The sequence below is a fragment of the Ambystoma mexicanum genome, chromosome 1q (genome assembly GCF_040938575.1).
Source record: "Ambystoma mexicanum isolate Mex_15411 chromosome 1q, UKY_AmexF1_1, whole genome shotgun sequence".
Lineage (NCBI taxonomy): Eukaryota > Metazoa > Chordata > Amphibia > Caudata > Ambystomatidae > Ambystoma > Ambystoma mexicanum.
In genome coordinates, this window is record NC_090922.1 from 175536133 (window position 1) to 175557001 (window position 20869).

The window sequence follows — 20869 nt, forward strand, 5'->3', positions numbered from 1 at the left end:
TGCAGCAGAACTCATTAAACAAAACAAACTACATGAAGAGCAGGAAAAGAAACTCTTTGATCTGAACACACCTGTGTGTAATTAATGAAAGCTGTTCGTCCAAGTGAATCGAAAGACCCGGCTCATCATTCTGTCAACATGTTCAGCTGCCCAGAAACACCATCATTGACAATATGGTGTCTGCTGCAGGCCAAACACAAGTACACATCACAAAGGAAATGACGCCGCCAGTGGAATATTGAACGCTGATGTTCACAAGACTACAACAGTTGCAGCTTTTATTGGAAAGGGAACCAGAGCTGCTGTGTGACCCTCATTTATTTATTTATCTAAATGTATAAAGCGCAGAGCGGCCCTGGGGATTCATGGCGCTGTTACAGAATTCTTGCTTTGTTGTGCAGTTACTTGACATTTCAGAATATTAGTGACAATAGTAGCAGAAAAGAAGTACAGGTTCCTTGGTTACAGTGGAACAGGATAGAGACGGGTCATTAGTTGCACATTACAGATAGGTGGAGGCAGGTCAGCAGGCATGGCTAAGCGAAGAGTTTAGTTTTCAGAACTTTCCGGAAAACTGTGTATGATGTTTCGTTTCTGAGTGCTGTAGAGAGAGCGTTCCAATTTTTAGGTGCTAGGTGTTGGAAGCTAGCACCCCCTGCTTTGGCTCTTTTGAAGGATGGTACGTAGATCTGGTTGGTGAGGTGTGACCTCGTGGGCCTGGAAGAAGTGACGGGGTGTCCTATCATATAGGTAGGGGGGGTCTCATTGCGAGACTGAAACAGTTGCATCACTCACCGTTCAGGACACAGACAGCAACATTCTTAACAGAGTGTCTCGTTTTGGGACTGAAACTATTGCATCTGATCCAGAACACCACCACTGCCATCACTGCAATATTGAAGGTGACCCTCACCGTCAGACTGTAAAAAATGAACCTGGTCAACAGGATATCTGCAATGCAATGCTTGAAGGTGACCATCACTGCAGAAATGCAGTAATTGAGCTTCACTTAGGACAAGATAACACTACAGCAATAGTTGAAGGTGACAGTGCAAGTCAGAGACAACAGTACTGTGCACAGGACCTCTCCACTGCAATATTGAACAATTCCTCTAGCTGTACAAGTTCACCTCACAGAGGACACCACCTCTGCAATATTGGACGGTGATCCTTGTTGTAAAACTAAATCAAGAGTACATCACATGAGAAACCAAAACTCCAACACTATAAGGGCATCTCTATCTCAGGACTCACACAGAACACTACACAGCAGTTGTAAAAGGCAATCCACACTGAGACACTGAAACCATTGCACCTCACTTTGTTCAAGATCAATACAAACATTGCCAAAATGTGAGTGTCCTCCTTCTCAGAACAGAAAAGTCCAAATGCCCTGTTGCAGAGGATGGTACCCACTCAAGAGAACCTGCAATAGTTTAGTTAATTTATTTATGTATTTGTCAGGCGCTTATGACCCATACGAGTATCCAAGCACGTTCCCAAAAGTCATGCTTTTTTACCCATTAAAGAGCTAAAAAACAAGAAATTCTAATACTGCAGATGAGATATGCATTAGACTAACCGCTCCTTAAGTGCCGTGGGAAGGGTAGCAGATTTCTAATCCTGGGAACCTTTCCCTGCAGAGAGTTCCAGAAAGGAGCTGCTTGGATGGTAAATGAGCGTGCCATAGTTCGAGAGTATCTTATTCAGGGAACAGTAAGTGATGCTTCCTCCGAGACTCCAGGATACAGATTTGTTTATGACGACAGGAGCATTCCCATAGGTTGCTTTGTGCACCATGGTCAAAGTTTTAAACTGGGACCATGGATACAAAGGGTAAGCCAATGTGACTTATGGGATGATGGATTATCCTCAGGATGTGTTTGTGATCATTCTTGCAGTGGTATTAATTAATATCTGGAAGGGTCTCATCACATATTATGCCCAGGTACTTGCATCAGTTGCTAGCTGTTCCCATCTCACAGCCAGGTGGCACCCTTATGGCAGTGCCTGGCAAATGCCTATCCCATGCCTACTCAAAAGCACAAGCTGTTAGCATTGCCAATGTATGTTGGTTTCAGTAAGTGAAAGTGTATATGCCACAATGTGGGTGCCATGCTTGCTCCACCTAGGGAATCAATCATGGCTGTGCTAATCCAACAAGGTCATACGTGAACATGTCAAGGCTAGGATGGCAAGTATGGCCCAATTTCAGAACTTCTTATGCATACTTACAAGTGAGATTCTGACCATAATAGAACATATCTTTGCGTGGAAGCCTAGCCTGCCCTGACAGAACCTTTCCCGATTCAAACTGATAAGTACTGACTTGATAACCTCATACTGTTTGAGTAACTATTAGCAGAGTTTGCATGCAAACAGAACACATCATGTTTATTTTCAGTCCTGTTTAGAAGGTATTATGTGCTGGGTGCTCAGTGTTTAGGCAGTGTTGTAAATGAACATTGTTCACTATGGGATCCGACCAGTGATAAGAGGGGCAGGGAGTGAGATGGGAGTATTGTTCCCACCCCCCAATAAACATTTGCCTTTCAGAAGAAAATAACACAAGAGAGGAGCGTTTCCTACACTGTTACTGGTAAAGTATAACATAGGCATATCTTTTAAACCTAAAAAGCGGCATTTAAATATTTTATTTTATTTATTACATTTGTTATACGCCCAGACCCTGAGGTATCACAGTGTAGTTACAGACAGTTCAATATTACAATCTCAGCAGTTATAGGCAAAAGGTGTCAGGAACAAACACACATGAAAACAAAAGCATGAGGACTGCCGGGTCCTAACAACAAGGGTGGGGAGCCGGATATGCAATCTAAGTCTTTTAGAATTGGTTGAATAGCCAGGTTTTCAGTGATTTTTTAAATAGCTGGTGGGATTCTTCATTCTTGATGTTTGTCGGGAGAGCATTCCAGTTTCTAGGGGCTAGAATTTTAAAGCTGCTGCCCCCAGCTCTCATGCTTTTGAATCATGGGATGGCAGGGAGACTGCTGTTGCTGGATCTGAGGTGTCTGGTGGGAACTTTTTTCGTGGCTGCATTGTCAATGTATTTGGGGACTTTGTTGGCAATGCATTTGTGTGTAATACATAAGGTTTCAAATATAATTCTAGCCTTAATGGAAAGCAAGTGGTTGTTTCTCCTGATGTTCGAAAATGTGCTCATTCTTTTTTATTCCTAATGTTGCTCGAAGGGCTTTGTTCTGTATGAGTTGGAGTTTGGACAAGTTAGGATTAGACGTACCTAGGAGGAGTACATTGCAGTAGTCGAGAGTATAAGAGCTCTTGCTAAGGTAATGCAATAATTTGGTGTGAGGAATTTGCGATTTAGGGTGATGAGCTTGGTGGTGTAGGTGGTGGCTGAAAAGAGGGCGTTTACTTGTTTTGTCATAGATAGGTTAGCGTCTAGGTGGAGACCGAGAGTTTTAACCTGTTTGAGAACTGGGATTGTGGTGCCATCAATGGTGAAGGATGCAAAAGCAGGCTGAAGAGAATTTATTCTGGGGGAGGATCCAATTATGAGCAGCACTGTTTTTTCGTCATTGAGACAGAGTGTATTTTGTGCCATCCAGTTTTGGATTAAAGCATAGATTTGGTTGATGAGCAGTCTGTCCTGCTCATGGTTTCCTGATAGAGGGATAAGGATCTGGGTGTCATCTGCAAAGTTGGTATAGATGACACCATGGCATTCAGGGCTGCGAATAGTAACTTAGTATAAGCATTGTAAAGGGTGGGGGAAAGGCAGGATCCTTGAGGAACGCCTATAGGGACTGGAACGGGGTCAGCTGAAGCTTTGCCGATGGGAACTCCTGAAGTCCTTCTGCTAGGAAGGATTTGACCCATTTGGTGGCGTCCTTGGAGAAGTTAAAGTTGTTAGATAGAGTGGCACAGAGTTTGTCATGGTCGACTAGATCGAACGCGGCTGAGAGGTCTAGCAGCATTAAGAGGCAGAGTTTGCCTGCTAAGAGGCAGAGTTTGCCTACTTCCCTGGTGGCATCCATTTGTATTTTCAAATCGAGGAGTGCCATATTACCTGCAGGGTGCAATCCGAGGTGGATTTAACAGTCGGACAAGGAACAGATGCCCATGGTGGCCCCTCTGCTGTGCTCCTCTTCCCTCAAAGACAAATAGCCAGAGCTGCACAGGCCCCCCCACCCAGTGAGGTCTTATTATTTGACTGTGCCTTAGCAGCAGATTATTTACAACCGGAGGTGATTTGAGATGGGAAAAGGTAACTTACTATTGTTGTGGAACTTGTTTCTTAAAATGATGAAAGATTGTAATAAGCTCTTTAAGTGTGATTGTTGGGTGATTAGAAATGATGGGATACAGAACAAGCTTTGTGAACAATGACCTTGACATGCATTTCAGTTCCCTTTGTGTCTGTATGAGAGTTTTTGTAAGTTCTCATTAACTTGCATGCCGGAAAGTGTAGGCTTCCATTCATGATGGGGAAAATAAAGCTACAATCATAGGGGGACATTTTCCAAGTCAAGCGCAGTGGAAAAAGTGATGCTAAAAGATTTACTGACAATTTTCTTGTGGTGAAGGATTTTGTATGATTTAGCAGGCAAATTCGGAGACGAGTTCTGACTTAACACATTTGCCTGTTCTTACAGGTCCCCCTGCCAAATCTGATCGGCTTTCCACCAGCATGTATTTTTAAGCTGGTGGAACACCAATGGATTCCCATGAAAACCACCTGACTCTACACCTGGTAAAAGCAGGCAGTTGCCAAAGAAATCCATTGTAGATGGCTTCCACAATCGCTAATTGTGGCAGGGATTTGCACTTTTCCAGACATGTAATGGAAAAATAAAGCACAAAGGTGTTTTTTGGCTGTGTTTGCTATTTACTTTTCCAGTACTTGCTAATTAAAATTGCATGAAGGGGTCCTTTTGCAACCATGTGAAACAGGAGTGGTCCCTCCTCTGTCCAATTCAGGATTAAAAACAAAATGACCCCCTTGATCGTTTTCATCAACACATTTGTACAGTGATGTATACATGGTCAGGTTGATTTATCATGTCACTTGTGCATTTTTAAAGTAATATATATGCATTTGAGAATTATTTATGCATTCAAAACCAAAGTTCAAAACATGTTTGTGCCAACTTAATTTGGGAAGATGCGTGGTCAAGCATCTAAATGAAAGGTAATGCTCAAATTCTGTCTCTACCGCTTAACCAAAGTGTATGATCACTGGACACATCATTCAATGTCACTGTGCCTTACCTGCCAACATTTGGTGCCCCTAGAAGTGATTCAGTTTGCAGTAAAATCTATTCCAAATAAGCCTCACTCATGGTGTAATAGATGGGAATTGCAGGTGTCAGGGGCCGCCAAGAAGACATACACATACATCTTTTTTAGGAAAATATAAGGCTGCATTCATTGAACAAAATTGCAACATTAAACAGAAAATCAAAGCAAACACATCAAACAAGATGTCATCATGGGCAATTGTATATTATAAACAGTGTGTATCAGACAATGACATATAGGCCCCCTCCTCCTTGCCACGCCACACCTGGAGCTATACCAGGAGGCCAGAAACCCCTCAAACTTCACCAACTGCCTCTTGAACCACATCCCCTGCCGTGGCTTTCTCTCCTGCATGCTAGCACTCCCTCACACCCTCAACTAAATTAAAATGTGTTGCAAAAATTCAACATAAAATACAATTTTGTGCTGCAAAATGTAATTTTGTAAGAAATAAAATGGTCTATTCCTTGCTTCAGTATTCTGGAGTGGGTTCTGTGTTTCACAAAAAGATGGCAGGACCACAAGAAGCTCCTCTGTGGTCTGCTAGGAGTAGCCACAGTATTGTTGAGCGAACACCATCTGAGATTGAATAAGTAATGGGAGCTTTGTTGGTCAGCCATCAGAGAGGAGGAGGAGGCGGAATCATCCTCGATTCTCTGAGACAGGCCACAAAGGTATGGTGGGGGAAGATGGCAGTAGCAGAAGTTGGGAATGGTGGTCATGGGGAGCTCATGGAAGGCGACTGAGGGTGAAAAGTGAAGGAGGAGTGGATATAATAGACAGGGAAGAGCAGATGGGAAAGGAAGGGAAGATAGGTAAATTGGTGTTGCCACACTATTTTGCATGCTTCTCCTTCGCTATATTTTTCTTTATAACTCATTTATAGCATTTTTTAAAACAAAGGATAAATAACTTTTGTTCTTAGGGCATGATTAATTGTGATTTACCTCTCAGGCTCTTGTTCAAGGGTCTGCAGTATACAGTTGTTTATTTTTCTTGCTTTGACAATAGCTTGAATGGAAAGTCAAAATAGTGTGTGGCATTATGGAATGGAACAAAGGAGTGGATGGAACAGGAGAGCAGAACACTTTGGAAAGGGTACTTGAGAGCATTTGGTTTTGGAAGGGATTCACAGATGGACGGGGAGAGCAGATTTCCCATTTGAACAAACTGAGTGATCGTGGGAAATCACATTGTCAGCAAAACTACTTAAAAGCATGACACATTTGTTGCACTAGTGACAGCAGTTACCTACTACCACCCTAAGCTCTAGCCCCATGCCCAGCCTACGTGGGGCCCTCTGTCAGTCTTGCCCATGAATCCTTTTGCCTTAATGCTGCCACTGAGTGCCATCCTAACAAACATCCTGATCAGACATTCAAGTAGATTTAGAGGTAAGTGTCTCGCCCCTGGACCTAACAACCTTGGTTTGAATCCTGGCTGCTTAAAGCAGTCCAATAGACTAAACCAATTGAAGGGTGCAAATGGATTGTTCCAGATCCAGGAAAGACATTTTGTGCTGGATAATGGATCTGGGAAATCTGGCTCAACGTTTTTACAGCACTCCTACAACCACACCCAATGGAAATTGGCCCCCGTGTTCACAAACAGGGCCCACCCAGATGAAAAGTACTGGCCGGCCACCTCCCCCTTTCGTACAGAGCCTCCGACCACAAATAGGAGCAATATCCTAGTGCCAATGTCCCTACATACTGGAGACAAGTGTACCATCCACTGCAATGTGCTAGACATACCGCTCCCTTCAGCAGGTTGATGCCTTGCTAAACATTTGGTTTTTTAGGACTCACCGTTGCCCACGATCACAGAATTACTGAGTGGTGAGTCGGCCAGCGCTCCGGAAACCTCCACCCGATACATGCACTGATACTCCAAGGTGCTCTGATTAATGGGGAACCTCACTTGGATGGCAAGGGCCCCTGCTTTGTCTTCTTCAATAAGATGGCCTTCGCTGTATAAACTAAACCAGCTGCCTCTGTGCTGCTCCGGCGCTGAGCAGAGGATGGCATACCCTCCCTCCACATCGGCATCAATTTCCCAAGAGATCGTTGGTTTCGCCAGGTCTAAAAGACAAAATCAAAACAATTTCAGGTAGATCAAAAGATTGACAACACATTTACTTTTTATATCAAAACTAATGCTGTCACCTAGGAGATTTTAGTACTTTGAAGAAACCAAGCATACGTTGTTAATTAGAATATAGTCATGAGAGAAGGGTTGTTAAGGTAGTTGGGGGTAGATTACATACAGTTCTCCTATAGTCCATGGTCATTTTTGAACCAGGTGGTGCTCTTTATTAAATGGTAATGTGTATTTGCACCTTGCAGTGAGAGCCAGCCAATCAGGAGGCCAGAAACGTGGGGTGAAACTGAAGGGTTGTTAAGGTGGTTGGGGGTAGATTACATATAGTTGTCCTTTAGTCCAGGGTCATTATTCAACCAGGTGGTGTTTTTTTATTAAATAGTAATGCGTATTAGCATCCTGCAATGCCAGCCAGCCAATCAGGAGGCCAGGATTATGGGCTGGAACCGGCATTCTCAGCCCGCCTTCCAAGCCACCTGATGGCCGGTACGCCCACCCGACTTCTTCCCCCCTCCGACCGTTCCCATTTTATTAATTCCCCCGACCCACCTACTTAATTTTGGTGGCAGCCAGTGCCGCCACCACAGCTGCTGCTTCCTCCCCGCTTTACTTTTTCGGCCGCCATGGAAATGGAAGGGGGTCTCCGTATGGAGCTCTGCCTTCCCAATCCATGGCGACCATCTTGGTAAAGGATTTTCTTTCCGTGAACAGGATGCTGCATTTTTGGCTTGTGTACAGAATAACAATTTGCTTTTTTAGCAATGATAGCATCAATATCACTGCTAACATGAGTGGAGAAATAAGGAGAATTAGGAGAGGTGTGTCAATGAAGAACACTTCTTGAAACATAATTTTGAAAGTTATAATGAAAAGATGAACAACCGGTGGTACAAGCATATGACCAAGGTGGGTGGAGAGAAATCGGATGAGAACTGCTTTATTTGCTCTCTCATTCCTCATGATTTGAGCACCTCCAAAATGTTTTTTGGCCCAAGAGATAGCAGTAAAAAGAGCACACTGCCTAACACATCTTGCAATGTGCAAAACAAAAGGACAATTTCAGGGCAAGCAGGTATATATGAAATAGGCTACAAAATCAGACGCTTTATGAGGATAACTTTATTAAACAAATGAAAGTGAAAGGAACAAAAGACATGGTCATGAAATATATAATATTAGGTGAGGTAACAATGATCGAACATCCACAGTTGAAGTGCACAGATTCACAAGGAAAGGAATGACCCTACTGTTGGGATAGACCACAGCCGCGCATAACAGGAGAAGTATATACTCCTGAAGGAAGGGTAGAAGGAATGATGGTATGTAGAGTAAAACATCTCATAGGGGTATGGGAGAAAGTTTGCTTAAATGCCAGCAGCAAATGGCTTGATGAGTGGACAAAAACTGCCAATTTACTGACATGCATAGAGGACGAAAGAGGATCAAAGGACATAATAAAGATTGTAAATGCCTCCTTGTGCTTCAGAAACAATGGCACTACGAAGGTAGAAGAGAATGAAGGATGATGTCACATCTTGGATTTGCCACGTATAAATGGAGGCTAAGCTGTATTGATGGACCACAATTGGGCCTGTGGTATGAAGCCTTATATGCAGCTCCCACCAGATTGGGATATTAAATGCTCACTGGCAGTGTTGCATGCACCAGCACAGGTAGTGTCCCAGAGTAATGTAGTGCAGATATGTGAATAATCCCTGACAGATAATGAACAAAGGAATACACAATATTTAATGTTACAGTGCACAAAAAGAGACAATGATCTCTCAAAGAAAAGTAAAGTTTAGTTTAGTTTAGTTTAGTTTAATATTTGTAGTGCGCACCGAACCCGGGGGTATCAGGGCGCAAAAGGCATAAAGAATATTCTCAGCTTGGTTACATTGCTGTACGTTCATATACAATAAAGATAATACAGTAAATAGAGTACAGTAAATAAAATAGGCAAACTTGATATACAGTAAGTATTATGCATACAAGTGAGGCGGGAGATATAAACAGTAAATAGAAATATGTAAAATATGTAAAATATGTACAGTGGTACAGGTCATGCACAAGAAGTGTAGAATGTGTGGAGGTGAACTGGGAGAGGTAGGGAGGTTAGGGAAGTTAGATGTCATTTTCCTTGATCCATTGGATGTATTCACACCTGAAGAGTGGGTAGGGTTGGGGCGCTTTTACGGAGGAGGGGAGTTCCAATGTTGTGCGGCTTGTACTTGGAAACTGGTGCCTCCGGTTTTAGAACGTTTGTATCTAGGCACTGTGAGGGTATTGGAATTGGATGATCTAGTGTGTCGATTAGGGGCGTGTCTGGTAAGTCTATCTATGAGGTAACGCGGCACAGCGTTATTAAGGCATTTGTGGGTGAGAGATGCAACTTTTAAAGCAATTTTGTCTTTGGTTGTGAGCCAGTTGTGAGCTCTTCTTAGATTGGATATGTGCTCTTTTTTAGGGAAGCTCAGTGCTGCTCTGAACACGTTATTTTATAAGATCTGGATTTTGTCTATGATATATTTGTTGGCTCCTAGGTATAAGGCATTACAATAATCTATCTTAGATAGAATAATGGCTCTGGCAAGGGTGGTGCAGCTTTTGGGGGAGAGGAAGGGTTTGGCTGCTCTAATTAATTTACACGTGTAGGAGGTGGAAGAGGCCAGGGAGCTTGCCTGTTTTTTAAAGGAGAGGGTGGCATCTAAGTAGAAGCCTAACGTTTTTACTTCCTTCGCTACCTCAATGGTGTTTCCATCAATCAAGAAGCAGGAGTAGATGTGGCCTAGCTTGTTAATGTTGTGGGTAGTACCAAGGATGATGAGCTCCGTCTTGTCATCATTTAGGCATTGCCCATGTGAGGCTTTCCATGCCTGAATGATGAGGTACACCCTGTTCACCAAGGCCAAATCCTTGTCGTAATCTCCCGTCAATGGTATGAGGATCTGGGTATCATCCGCATAGTTAGTGTAGGTAATACCCAGACCATCGAGATTGTCGAAAAGGGGCTTTGTGAAGATGTTATCCAGGGTCGGAGAGATGCAAAATCCCTGAGGCACACCGCATGTGATAGGGGTTGGGTCAGCCGCTGCAGATGTGGAGAAGACTCGCATGGTTCTGTCATTGAGGAATGATTGTATCCAACTAATGGCTTCCTGTGAGAAGTGGGCTGCGGTGTTAAGGTGCTTGCAGAGAATGGAGTGGTCCACTAAGTCAAATGCTGCAGATAGGTCGAGGAGGAGAAGTAGGGCTGTTTTGCCATTGTCTCTAAGGGTGTTGATTTGTGCCTTAAGGTCAATCAGGACTGTTTCTGTTCCATGTTGGGGCCTGAAGCCAGATTGGCGGACTCCCAAGAGGTGGTTTTGTTCCAAGTAATACTGAATTTGAAGGTAAGCAACCTTGTCTAGGATTTTGAGTAGGAAGGGGACGGTAGTGATGGGTCTGTAATTGGTGGGTATGGAGGGGTCTAGTGTTTGTTTTTTGAGTAGTGGGAGAACCTAAGACCCTTTGAGGTTGTTGGGATGACACTTCTGGAGAAGGATGAGTTAATTAGTTTGGTAATGAAGGGTGAGAGGTCTCTGGCTGCATCTTAATAATGTGCACGGGACAGGGATCACCCTGGCAGTTGGAGGGTTTCAGGGAGAGAATAACCTTTTCGACCTTGAGGATGGTTACTTTAGAGAAGCTGAAACTGATATGATTGGGTGGTGGCATGGAAGTGGGGGAAGGTGCTACTGGGCAGATAAGCTTTTTTGTTGGCTATCTTGGCTTGTAGGGTAGCCACTTTGTTTAAGAGAGCGTTTTGTACACTAGTACACCAAGGTGTCAGGGATGGGGATGGGTGTTTCCAATTCTTTGAGGATGGTAAACAGTTCCTTAGTGCTAGAATTCAATTGGGATATTCTCAGGTTATAAGAGTCTTGTTTGGCCAGAATTATTTCCTTATATGGTAGAGATTTTGATGAGGTTCGTTTTATTGGACTCTGTCGTAGAATGTTTCCAGGTATTTTCACTTTTGCGTTTCTCTAGTCTGAAGGATTTGAGGTGTGGTGTGAACCAGGTGTTCAAGTGTTTTTTGGGCTTACTTTTCCTGACTTTCATTGGGGCAATCGAGTCGAGAGCAGAGGTCATTATTTTGTTGTATTTGTCGACTAAAGTGATAGGGTCCGTTAAGTCGGGTAAGGAATTGAGGGTGGGGAGGATGAGTAGAATGAGCTTTTCAGCTGTGATATTTTTTTTGTTTCTTGTGGGAATCGATGGGGCAAGAGGGTTATGGTTAATGGTAGTGAGGGCCTCAAGATAAAAGGTGATGAGTTGATGGTCTGACCAAGTCTGGGGAGAGATGTAGGTGATGTGGATGGCGCAGTTATGGTCTGCTACCCAGTCCAGGGTTCTGCCTTTGTTATGCGTTGGGAGTGTGATTTTTTGGTTAAACCCTAGCTCAGCTATGGCGTCTGCTATGAGTAAGACATGATGGTCTTTGGGGTCTTTAAAACCGAGGTTAAAGTCACCTAGAAGGATACTTTGAGTGGAATTTCTTAGTTTGTCGGTTAGGATACTGGTGAGGTCTTCCTCAAATGATCCGAGGGGGCCAATGGGTCTGTATATAAGGTGAATAGTGAATGTTTGGGCATTAGCAGTGGGCATTTTAACTGTGAGGGATTTGCAGGAGTCTAGTTGTTGGTTTGAGTCAGTCTTAGGTGAAGATCAGATTTGTCAATAATGGCCAGGCCTCCGCCTCTTGATTCAGTTCTGTCAGCTCTAAGGATTGTATAGTTGTCAGGGACGGCTAGCATGAGGGTAGGGCCGGCAGCTGTATGGAGCCAGGATTCTGTTATGGCCAGGAAGTCTAGGTTTTTTGATTGTATGAGGTCCTCTATCTCGGTAGCATGGGCTACGATTGAGCGGGCATTCATGAGTGCGCCTCTAATGGTAGGTGTGATGGCCTTAGGAGTTGTGGTCATGGGGGTGGAGTGGCTAGTTGTGGGTGTGTGGGAAGCTGGCGTTATGTGTAGGTTGATATTGTGGGCCATGTCAGGAGGCTTGGAGAATCTCCTGGTGGGCGTTAGGAGTTCAGTGGTTCTGGAGTTAGGTTCTTTAAGAGTACGGGAGAGTGGTTCATAGATCTTTGGTAGTCTTGCACAAAGTCTTAGGTTTTTGGTGGGTGGCTGGCAGGGGTTGGTCGGAGTGGGCTGGTGTGGCATGATATAGGGTGTGCGTGTTGTGATGGTGTTAGTTAATGTGTTGTTAGATGTGGTGTGTGGCCTGTGGGGGTTAGTGATGTGGAGAAGGTGAAGGATGATCCTTAGTAGGAGTGCATAGGTAGCGGACAGATACATAGTGTATGGGGAATGAGTGGTACAATGTGAGGTAAGTAGGGTGCTGTCCATGGTGGGGAGGGGTGTAAGTACGGTGCAGGGTAGCCTTGTGGATAGGGCACAGAGTCTACGTGTGTTGTGTGTCAAGTACGGAGCACAGTGCTTGTGCTGGGCAGTGGCAAGTGATGTGGCTAGGGAGGGATTAGTGCCGCCTGTCCGAAGATCTGGGTAGCGTGCAGTGGGTTCTGGTCGAGGTAGGAGACTATGGGCAGCAAAGTAAATCAAATGGGTGGCGTGCGCACTTAAGGCGGGAAATGTATGGCAGTGTAAATGCTGTAAATGGGTCAGTCAGGTATGGCGCTGCAAGTTGGGTAATGCAAATGGAATGTGGAGCCGAGGTTAGGGAGCAGGCTGTTTCAATCCTGGGAGTACAGGTTACAGATTATGGCAATGGATAAAACATTCAGGTCGTGGGGACAGCAGTTCCTGTCATGTAACAACGTAGCAAAGAGTCACTGGATGAGATACCACCTGAACACAGGCTGTTCAGTAAAGCATCAATATTTATTACATTCCACCTTGACCCCGGCTTACAAACAACTGCCAATGCTAAGTGGTTGCAGATAACCAGATGGGAGTTACTGTCATGATGCCTACCCCCGGGGACCCAGACCAAGTCCAGCAACCCCAGAAGAAGGCATCAAGTTATCCCAAGCAAGCCCAACAACTCCTGCTAGGGGCTATTTGGGTGCAGTCCTGGCGTCTATGGCGCCAGGCTCATATGGAGAGTCAGTCCTGGCGCCATAGGCGCCAGGCTCATAGATTAAAACTTACCTGATGCAGACCATGCTGCAAACTTACCTGATGCAGACCATGCTGCAAGAGCTCCAAGCCAAAAGAGGTTTGGAAGGGACTACTTTACCTAGGGACTATTTTTTACTCGGGTGGGGCTGGGGAGGAATACTTACCTGGGACTACTTTGGAGGCTATTTAAACCATGCCCGAAGAGCTGCACACGCTTCGCGTTATTCTGCATCCAGCAGCGTAACGCTCACCGTGCCTGCAAGTCTGCATCCAGTCTTCTGCCACGCCCGCCTCGAGTCTGGAGCTCCTAGAAAAAGGGAGAAAGAAGGAGAAAAGATTAGAACAAGAGCAATACCTTTGAGCCTTACCTGAATTCCCGATCCATCGCGCCTTAGAGCTGGAAGAAAGAAGTTCTTTTATGCGCGTCGCCTCGCCTGCTGCAGCGCCGCGCTGAACTCACCGTCCTTCGCAGCATCTTCACATTCCACCGCACCCTCCTGCATGTTCCCGCCGCACTCCGGCACCTAAGGGGAAGACAAGAACAGCAAGGTGAGCCAAGGGAATACACAGAGGCAATATTAGTTACCCCCCATAGACTTACCTGATTTTACCACCGGGGGTACTATTCCACTGCATCTTCGCCGAACCCCGGCCCCTAAGGGGAAAACAAAAGGACAGCAAGGTGGAACAAAGGGACAAACAAGGGGAAACCTCCTCACCACAATAGACTTACCTGATTTTACCGCTGGAGGCATTATTCCCGGAGACTTCATACTTTCTCTCAGCACCTAAATAAGGGACAAAGCAACAGGTTACATATTGACATTATTTTATCGAACTGTGTTGGATAATACAAATCCTTACCTGAATATTACCGGTTGCCGCGAGGAACTCTTCGCTAGGGTCAAGCTGCAACCTGCAAGGAATCGGACAAGAGTGAAAGTCAGACATTTGAACTCTTACGAACTACATACTTACGGCGTCTTGCCGGGAATCTCAGAGTCATTATTGTTCTGGTACTCACCAATTCCTTTGAGCCAGTGAAGCAACTGGTTATCTACGCGCCCCTGCTCTCAATGCAGGATGGAGAGCTCATCTTTCCAAACCATCAGGTGAGACTATAAGAGGGGACATCAAAGGTGATCAGTGGGGAGAACAGCGGGAGTGGGGGGGTTAACGCTAAAATCCACGGGTGGTTAATTCCCTTTCTCCATTTGCAGAAGAATATTCCTACGGGACAAGCAAACGAAGCTAGGTGGGCCAGTCGAGTCCATCATCTTGGCACTACGTGTCACATTGGTGGAGACCGCAGCTCTCCGGTTCAGATCGACGCCCCTGTGGGAGCCAGGTGAGCGTAACAGAACACGAAGCCTACCCATAAATTCCCACCCGGGCGTTATGGATACCTCAGAAACTGACCAATTGGCCCAATTACTAGGGTACTGAGGGCTAAAGTGCATTCCGCCCGTCAAGAAACCAATGCTCTTAGGAGAGAACTGATTTTGTCAAAGGAGCGAACTGATGACCTTGCTAGGCAACTACTGCAAAGCCAGGCTGGACAAGCACCCCTACCAGGTTCCGGGGGAAATCCAGCTCCTCTGTTATCGAGTAACCCTGTGCAAATAAACCTACCAGGAAATATTCCATTAGCTCACCCGAACGCTTTGCCGGAGATCCCAAAAGGTTCGCCGTGTTTATGAACCAATGCCGCTTGCACTTTTTATGCAGACCTGGAGCCTTCCCAAACGATCAAGCCAAGGTAGCCTTTGTATTGTCATATCTCAGTGGCAGTGCAGCTGATTGGTCAATTCCACTAGTTACTCAGGATGACCCAATTCTTCGGGATTTTCAGGGCTTTCAAATGAGCATGGAGAGATTATTTGCCCGGCACTCCCAAGGACAGGCCCTGGATAACAAACTTTTGTCCCTACGACAGGGTAACCAGGACCTTCTATCCTACATCGCGACCTTTAATAGGTTGATAGTGGAAACTGGATGGCCTGAGGTAAAACGAATCACGTTATTTCATCGAGGAGAACTCAAGCATGTCTTGGCTCAAGTCGTGAACCCACCTCAAGACTGCGCTGAATATATAGACTTAGTGGTCCAGTTAGATCACAGACTTCAGAACAGAAAGGCTGATCGAGCCAAGTTTGAGAATCGGGTGTTAGTCAAAACTCATGCTAACCCCAAAGGAGCAGATGCTTCAGAACCCATGCAAACAGAGGGGTTAAAGGACCCTTAACCCAGAAGGAAAGAGAAAGGAGACGGCAAATGCAATTGTGTCTATATTGTGGAACTTATGGGCATTTTCTACGGGATTGCCCTGCAAAACCACCCATGAAGGTGGCAGGAGCTGCTGATAAAAGCCATATGGAGTCAGACTCGGGAAACGACCACGCCCGACAAGCGTAGAGGTCCGCTTGCCGAGCTTGAAGAAGGATACTCAGACCTCGCATTTCATCATACCAATGGTCCTCGTAAATCCAAGGCAGCCATCGTGTATGCACACAGTAAGGGCATACATTGATAGCGGGCCATAGGAAACTATGTGGACTACGAATTGGCTTCCAGGATGAATCTACCTCTCTGCCGAAAAACCACCTCAGATGTCATCACCACAGTCGATGGAACTGAAATTGCCTCTGGGCCTGTAATTCATTCCACCGCAGAGATGACACTATTGGGTCAGGATGGGCATCGAGAGACTATTGTGTTTGATCTAATCAAAGCCCCACAGTTCCAAATAATACTGGGCATACCTTGGTTGGAAACACATAATCCTTGTATTGATTGGCGAGAGAAGAGAATAACCTTCCCGGATTGTGCACAAACCTGTTACCCAAAGAAAAATCTGAACGCAGGCCTGGCCACAGTAACCACAGCAGTCATGCAACTACCTCCAGAATACCAAGAATTCCAGGATGTCTTCCAAAAGGAACAGGCAAACACCTTACCTCCTCACAGATCGTACGATTGTCAAATCGATCTCATACCCGGTGCACAACCCCCTTGTAGCAGGATCTATGCCCTTACGGAACCTGAGAACCTTCACCTAAGACAATACTTAGACCAGTAACTTGCCAATGACTTCATTCGCCCATCCAAGTCCCCTGCATCTTCAGCTTTGTTCTTCGTGCCCAAAAAGGAAGGTGACCTCAGAACGTGCATAGACTACCGTGCATTGAACCAGATAACTGTTAAGAACCGATACCCATTGCCTCTGATCCCTGAACTACTAGACCAAGTGAAGGACGCTTGCATATACTCTAAGTTAGATCTCCGGGGGGCATACCATCTGGTACGTGTAAAAGAGGGTGACGAATGGAAGACTGCTTTTCGCACTAAGTATGGGTTATTCGAATACCAGGTGATGCCTTTCGGGTTGTGCAATGCACCAGCAGCCTTCCAATACTTCATGAACGATGTCCTTCTTGAACTCATTGACGTTTGTGTTGTCGTATATATGGATGATATTCTAGTATACTCCTCTTCAGAATCTGACCATGTGAAACACGTCCGAGTAGTCCTTGAGAAATTGCGCCAGCACAAACTATATGCAAAACTGGAAAAATGCGTTTTTCATGCCACAGAAGTTGAATTCCTTGGGTTTATCCTGACCCCAAGAGGAGTCCGAATGGACCCACGAAAGGTGGACGCAATCCTTAAGTGGCCATCACCAAGTTCAGTTAAAGGAGTACAAAGCATGCTCGGCTTTGCCAATTTCTACCGCAGATTCATCCCGGATTTTTCACATGTTGTACATTCCATCACAGCACTCTTGCGAAAAAATAAACGCTTTATGTGGACTGAAGAAGCTGAAAATGCCTTCCAAGAGCTGAAAGCGAAATTCACGTCTGCACCTGTATTAAAGCACCCGTGCCCTGAACTTCCATACATAGTGGAAACTGATGCATCCAGTCTAGCCATGGGAGCTGTCCTGTCTCAAAAGGACCCTGAAACTGGCCAGCTTCACCCAGTAGCATTTTGGTCCAGAAAGTTCTCGGCACCCGAGTTAAACTATGCGGTTACCGACAAGGAGTCATTAGCCATTAAATCCGCCTTCAAGGCTTGGCGGCACTATTTTCTCGGTGCCAGGCATACCATTACTGTGATCACCGATAACCGGAACTTACAGTATTTAAATACAGCCAAGGCCCAATCGTCACGCCAACTCCGATGGGCATTGTTCTTTGGCGAGTTCGATTTCGTGATAACCTATCGACCAGGTTGTAAGAATGGTAAAGCAGACGCCTTATCCCGAATAGGGATGGGAGAGGCAGAAGTGAACCCAGAACCAGTACCTATAATTTCCGAACAAAGGATTCTTGGCATGACTACTCTACAGACACTAGAGGACATTCAGGTAAAGATCCAGCAACTCTTTGATCCTACAGCCCTGCAGGACTGGGTAAAGAAAGGCCCGGACTACTCTGTCACCAATGACCTGCCTTATTACCAAGGGCGGCTATTTCTGCCACATAAGGAACTACAAGAGCTAGTTATTTCCCGTTATCATGATACCCTAATGGAGGGGCACCCAGGTATTGCAAAAACTGAAGCTAAAATTAAAAGACAATTCTGGTGGCCCACCTGGTGAAAGGATATTAAATCATTTGTGATGTCTTGTGGCATTCTCGCCCAAAACAAAAGTCAAAAGAAAAAAACAGCTGGACTCTTACAACCTTTAGACATTCCGCCTACACCATGGCACACCTTATTGTTAGACTTTATTACTGATCTACCCCCATGCAATGGATTTAACACCATTCTAGTTATTGTGGATCTTTTTTCCAAGATGGCCCACTTTATTCCTTTAAAGGGATTACCTTCAGCTTCAATCCTGGCCAAGGAGATCCTCGAAAACATTGTTCGCATACATGGATTTCCGTCCGTATTGGACTCTGACCGGGGCAGTCAATTCATTTCACATTTTTGGAAAAAATGCTGTCAATTGGCGCAAATCAATGTGAGGTTATCAACCAGTCACCACCCCCAAACCGATGGTCAAACGGAGAGGACCAACCAGACTCTCGAACAATTCCTGCGTTGTATGTTACATCAGACTGAGAGTAATTGGAAAGACATTCTTTGGATCGCCGAATATGCATACAATAATTCAGTACACTCTGGAACTGGACAAAGCCCCTTTTTGTACCTTATATGGGCACCATCCTCGAACCTCAGATCTTGACTCACCCCAACACTTAGAAATGCCCGCAGTGGACCATCTGCTTGCTACGATTACACAAACCTTTAAGGAAGCAACTGCACATTTAAAACAGGCGAAAGAAAAATACAAGAAAGATGCTGATCGGCATAGAAGTGATACTCCACAATACCAGATAGGGGACCAAGTATGGTTAGCCACAAAACATATACCTCTAAAGGGAACACGGACCTTTAACCCCAGATATTTGAGACCTTACTCTATTAAGGCCATTATCAACCCGGTGGCTGTCAAGTTGGATTTACCTGCTAATATGCAAATTCACCCCATCTTTCATGTGTCACTTTTGAAGCCATTGCAACCAGGGACAAGACTAACCAAGCCACCAGACCCCATCCTTGTAGATGGGGAACCTGAATTTGAAGTTAAGAACATCCTGGATTCCATGCTGATAAAGTCAAAACTTTTTTATTTAATCGACTGGAAAGGTTACGGACCACAGGAAAGGTCATGGGAACCTAGTGACCATGTTCATGCACCCCGATTGGTGAAAGAATTCCACCGAAATTTCCCAGACAAGCCGAAACCACAGGGAAGAACGACTTTAGGAGGGGCCTTGGGGGGGGTGCTGCATTGATGCCTGCCCCCGGGGACCCAGACCAAGTCCAGCAACTCCGGAAGCAGGCATCAAGTTATCCCAAGTAAGCCCAACAACCCCTGCTAGGGGCTATTTGGGTGCAGTCCTGGCGTCTATGGCGCCAGGCTCATATGAAGAGTCAGTCCTGGCGCCATGGGCGCCAGGCTCATAGATTAAAACTTACCTGATGCAGACCATGCTGCAAACTTACCTGATGCAGACCATGCAGCAAGAGCTCCAAGCCAAAAGAGGCTTGGAAGGGACTACTTTACCTAGAGACTATTTTTTACTCGGATGGGGTTGGGGAGGAATACTTACCTGGGACTACTTTGGAGGCTATTTAAACCATGCCCGAAGAGCAGCACACGCTTAGCGTTATTCTGCATCCAGCAGTGTAACGCTCACCGTGCCTGCAAGTCTGCATCCAGTCTTCTGCCACGCCCGCCTCGAGTCTGGAGCTCCTAGAAAAAGGGAGAAAGAAGAAAAGGTTAGAACAAGAGCAATACCTTTGATCCTTACCTGAATTCCCGATACATCGCGCCTTCGAGCTGGAAGAAAGAAGTTATTTTATGCGCGTTGCCTCGCCTGCTACAGCGCCGCGCTAAACTCACCGGCCTTCGCAGCATCTTCACATTCCACCGCACCCTCCTGCATGTTCCCGCTGCACTCCGGCACCTAAGGGTAAGACAAGAACAGCAAGGTGAGCCAAGGGAATACACAGAGGCAATATTAGTTATCCCCCATAGACTTACCTGATTTTACCACTGGGGGTACTATTCTTCTTCACGGGTCGGCGCAGCTTCCACTGCATCTTTGCCGAACCCCGGCCCCTAAGGGGAAAACAAAAGGACAGCAAGGTGAAACAAAGGGACAAACGAGGGGAAACCTCCCCACCACAATAGACTTACCTGATTTTACGGCCGGAGGCATTATTCCCCGAGACTTCATACTTTCTCTCAGCGCCTGAATAAGGGAGAAAACAACAGGTTACATATTGACATTATTTTATCGAACTGTGTTGGATAATACAAATTCTTACCTGAATATTACCGGTTGCCATGAGGAACTCTTCGCTAGGGTCAAGCTGCAACCTGCAAGGAATCGGACAAGAGTGAAAGTCAGACATTTGAACTCTTACGAACTACATACTTAAGGCGTCTTGCCGGGAATCTCAGAGTCAATATTGTTCTGGAACTCACCAATTCCTTCGAGCCAGTGAAGCAACTGGTTATCTACGTGCCCCTGCGCTCAATGCAGGATGGAGAGCTCATCTTTCCAAACCATCAGGTGAGACTATAAGAGGGGACATCAAAGGTGATCAGTGGGGAGAACAGCAGGAGTGGGGGGGGTTAACGCTCAACTCCAAGGGTGGTTAATTCCCTTTCTCCATTTGCAGAAGAATATTCCTACGGGACAAGCAAACAAAGGTAGGTGGGCCAGTCCAGTCCGTCATCTCGGCACTACGCGTCACATTGGTGGAGACCGCAGCTGTCCGGTTCAGATCGACGCCCCTGTGGGAGCCAGGTGAGCGTAACAGTTACTGCAGACCATCAA

The 20869-nt window shown here is 45.5% G+C and overlaps 1 protein-coding gene across 4 annotated transcripts in view; it reads right to left on the reverse strand.

Moving 5' to 3' along the window:
* Positions 1-20869, reverse strand: part of LOC138526197 (T-cell-interacting, activating receptor on myeloid cells protein 1-like) — a 289292-nt gene that overhangs the window by 54013 nt on the left and 214410 nt on the right. For all 4 annotated transcript variants that reach the window (XM_069636631.1, XM_069636649.1, XM_069636639.1 and 1 more), the window contains one exon: positions 7092-7364. In XM_069636631.1, coding sequence (XP_069492732.1) covers positions 7092-7364 — 273 coding nt within the window. The remainder of the gene's footprint in view (positions 1-7091; positions 7365-20869) is intronic.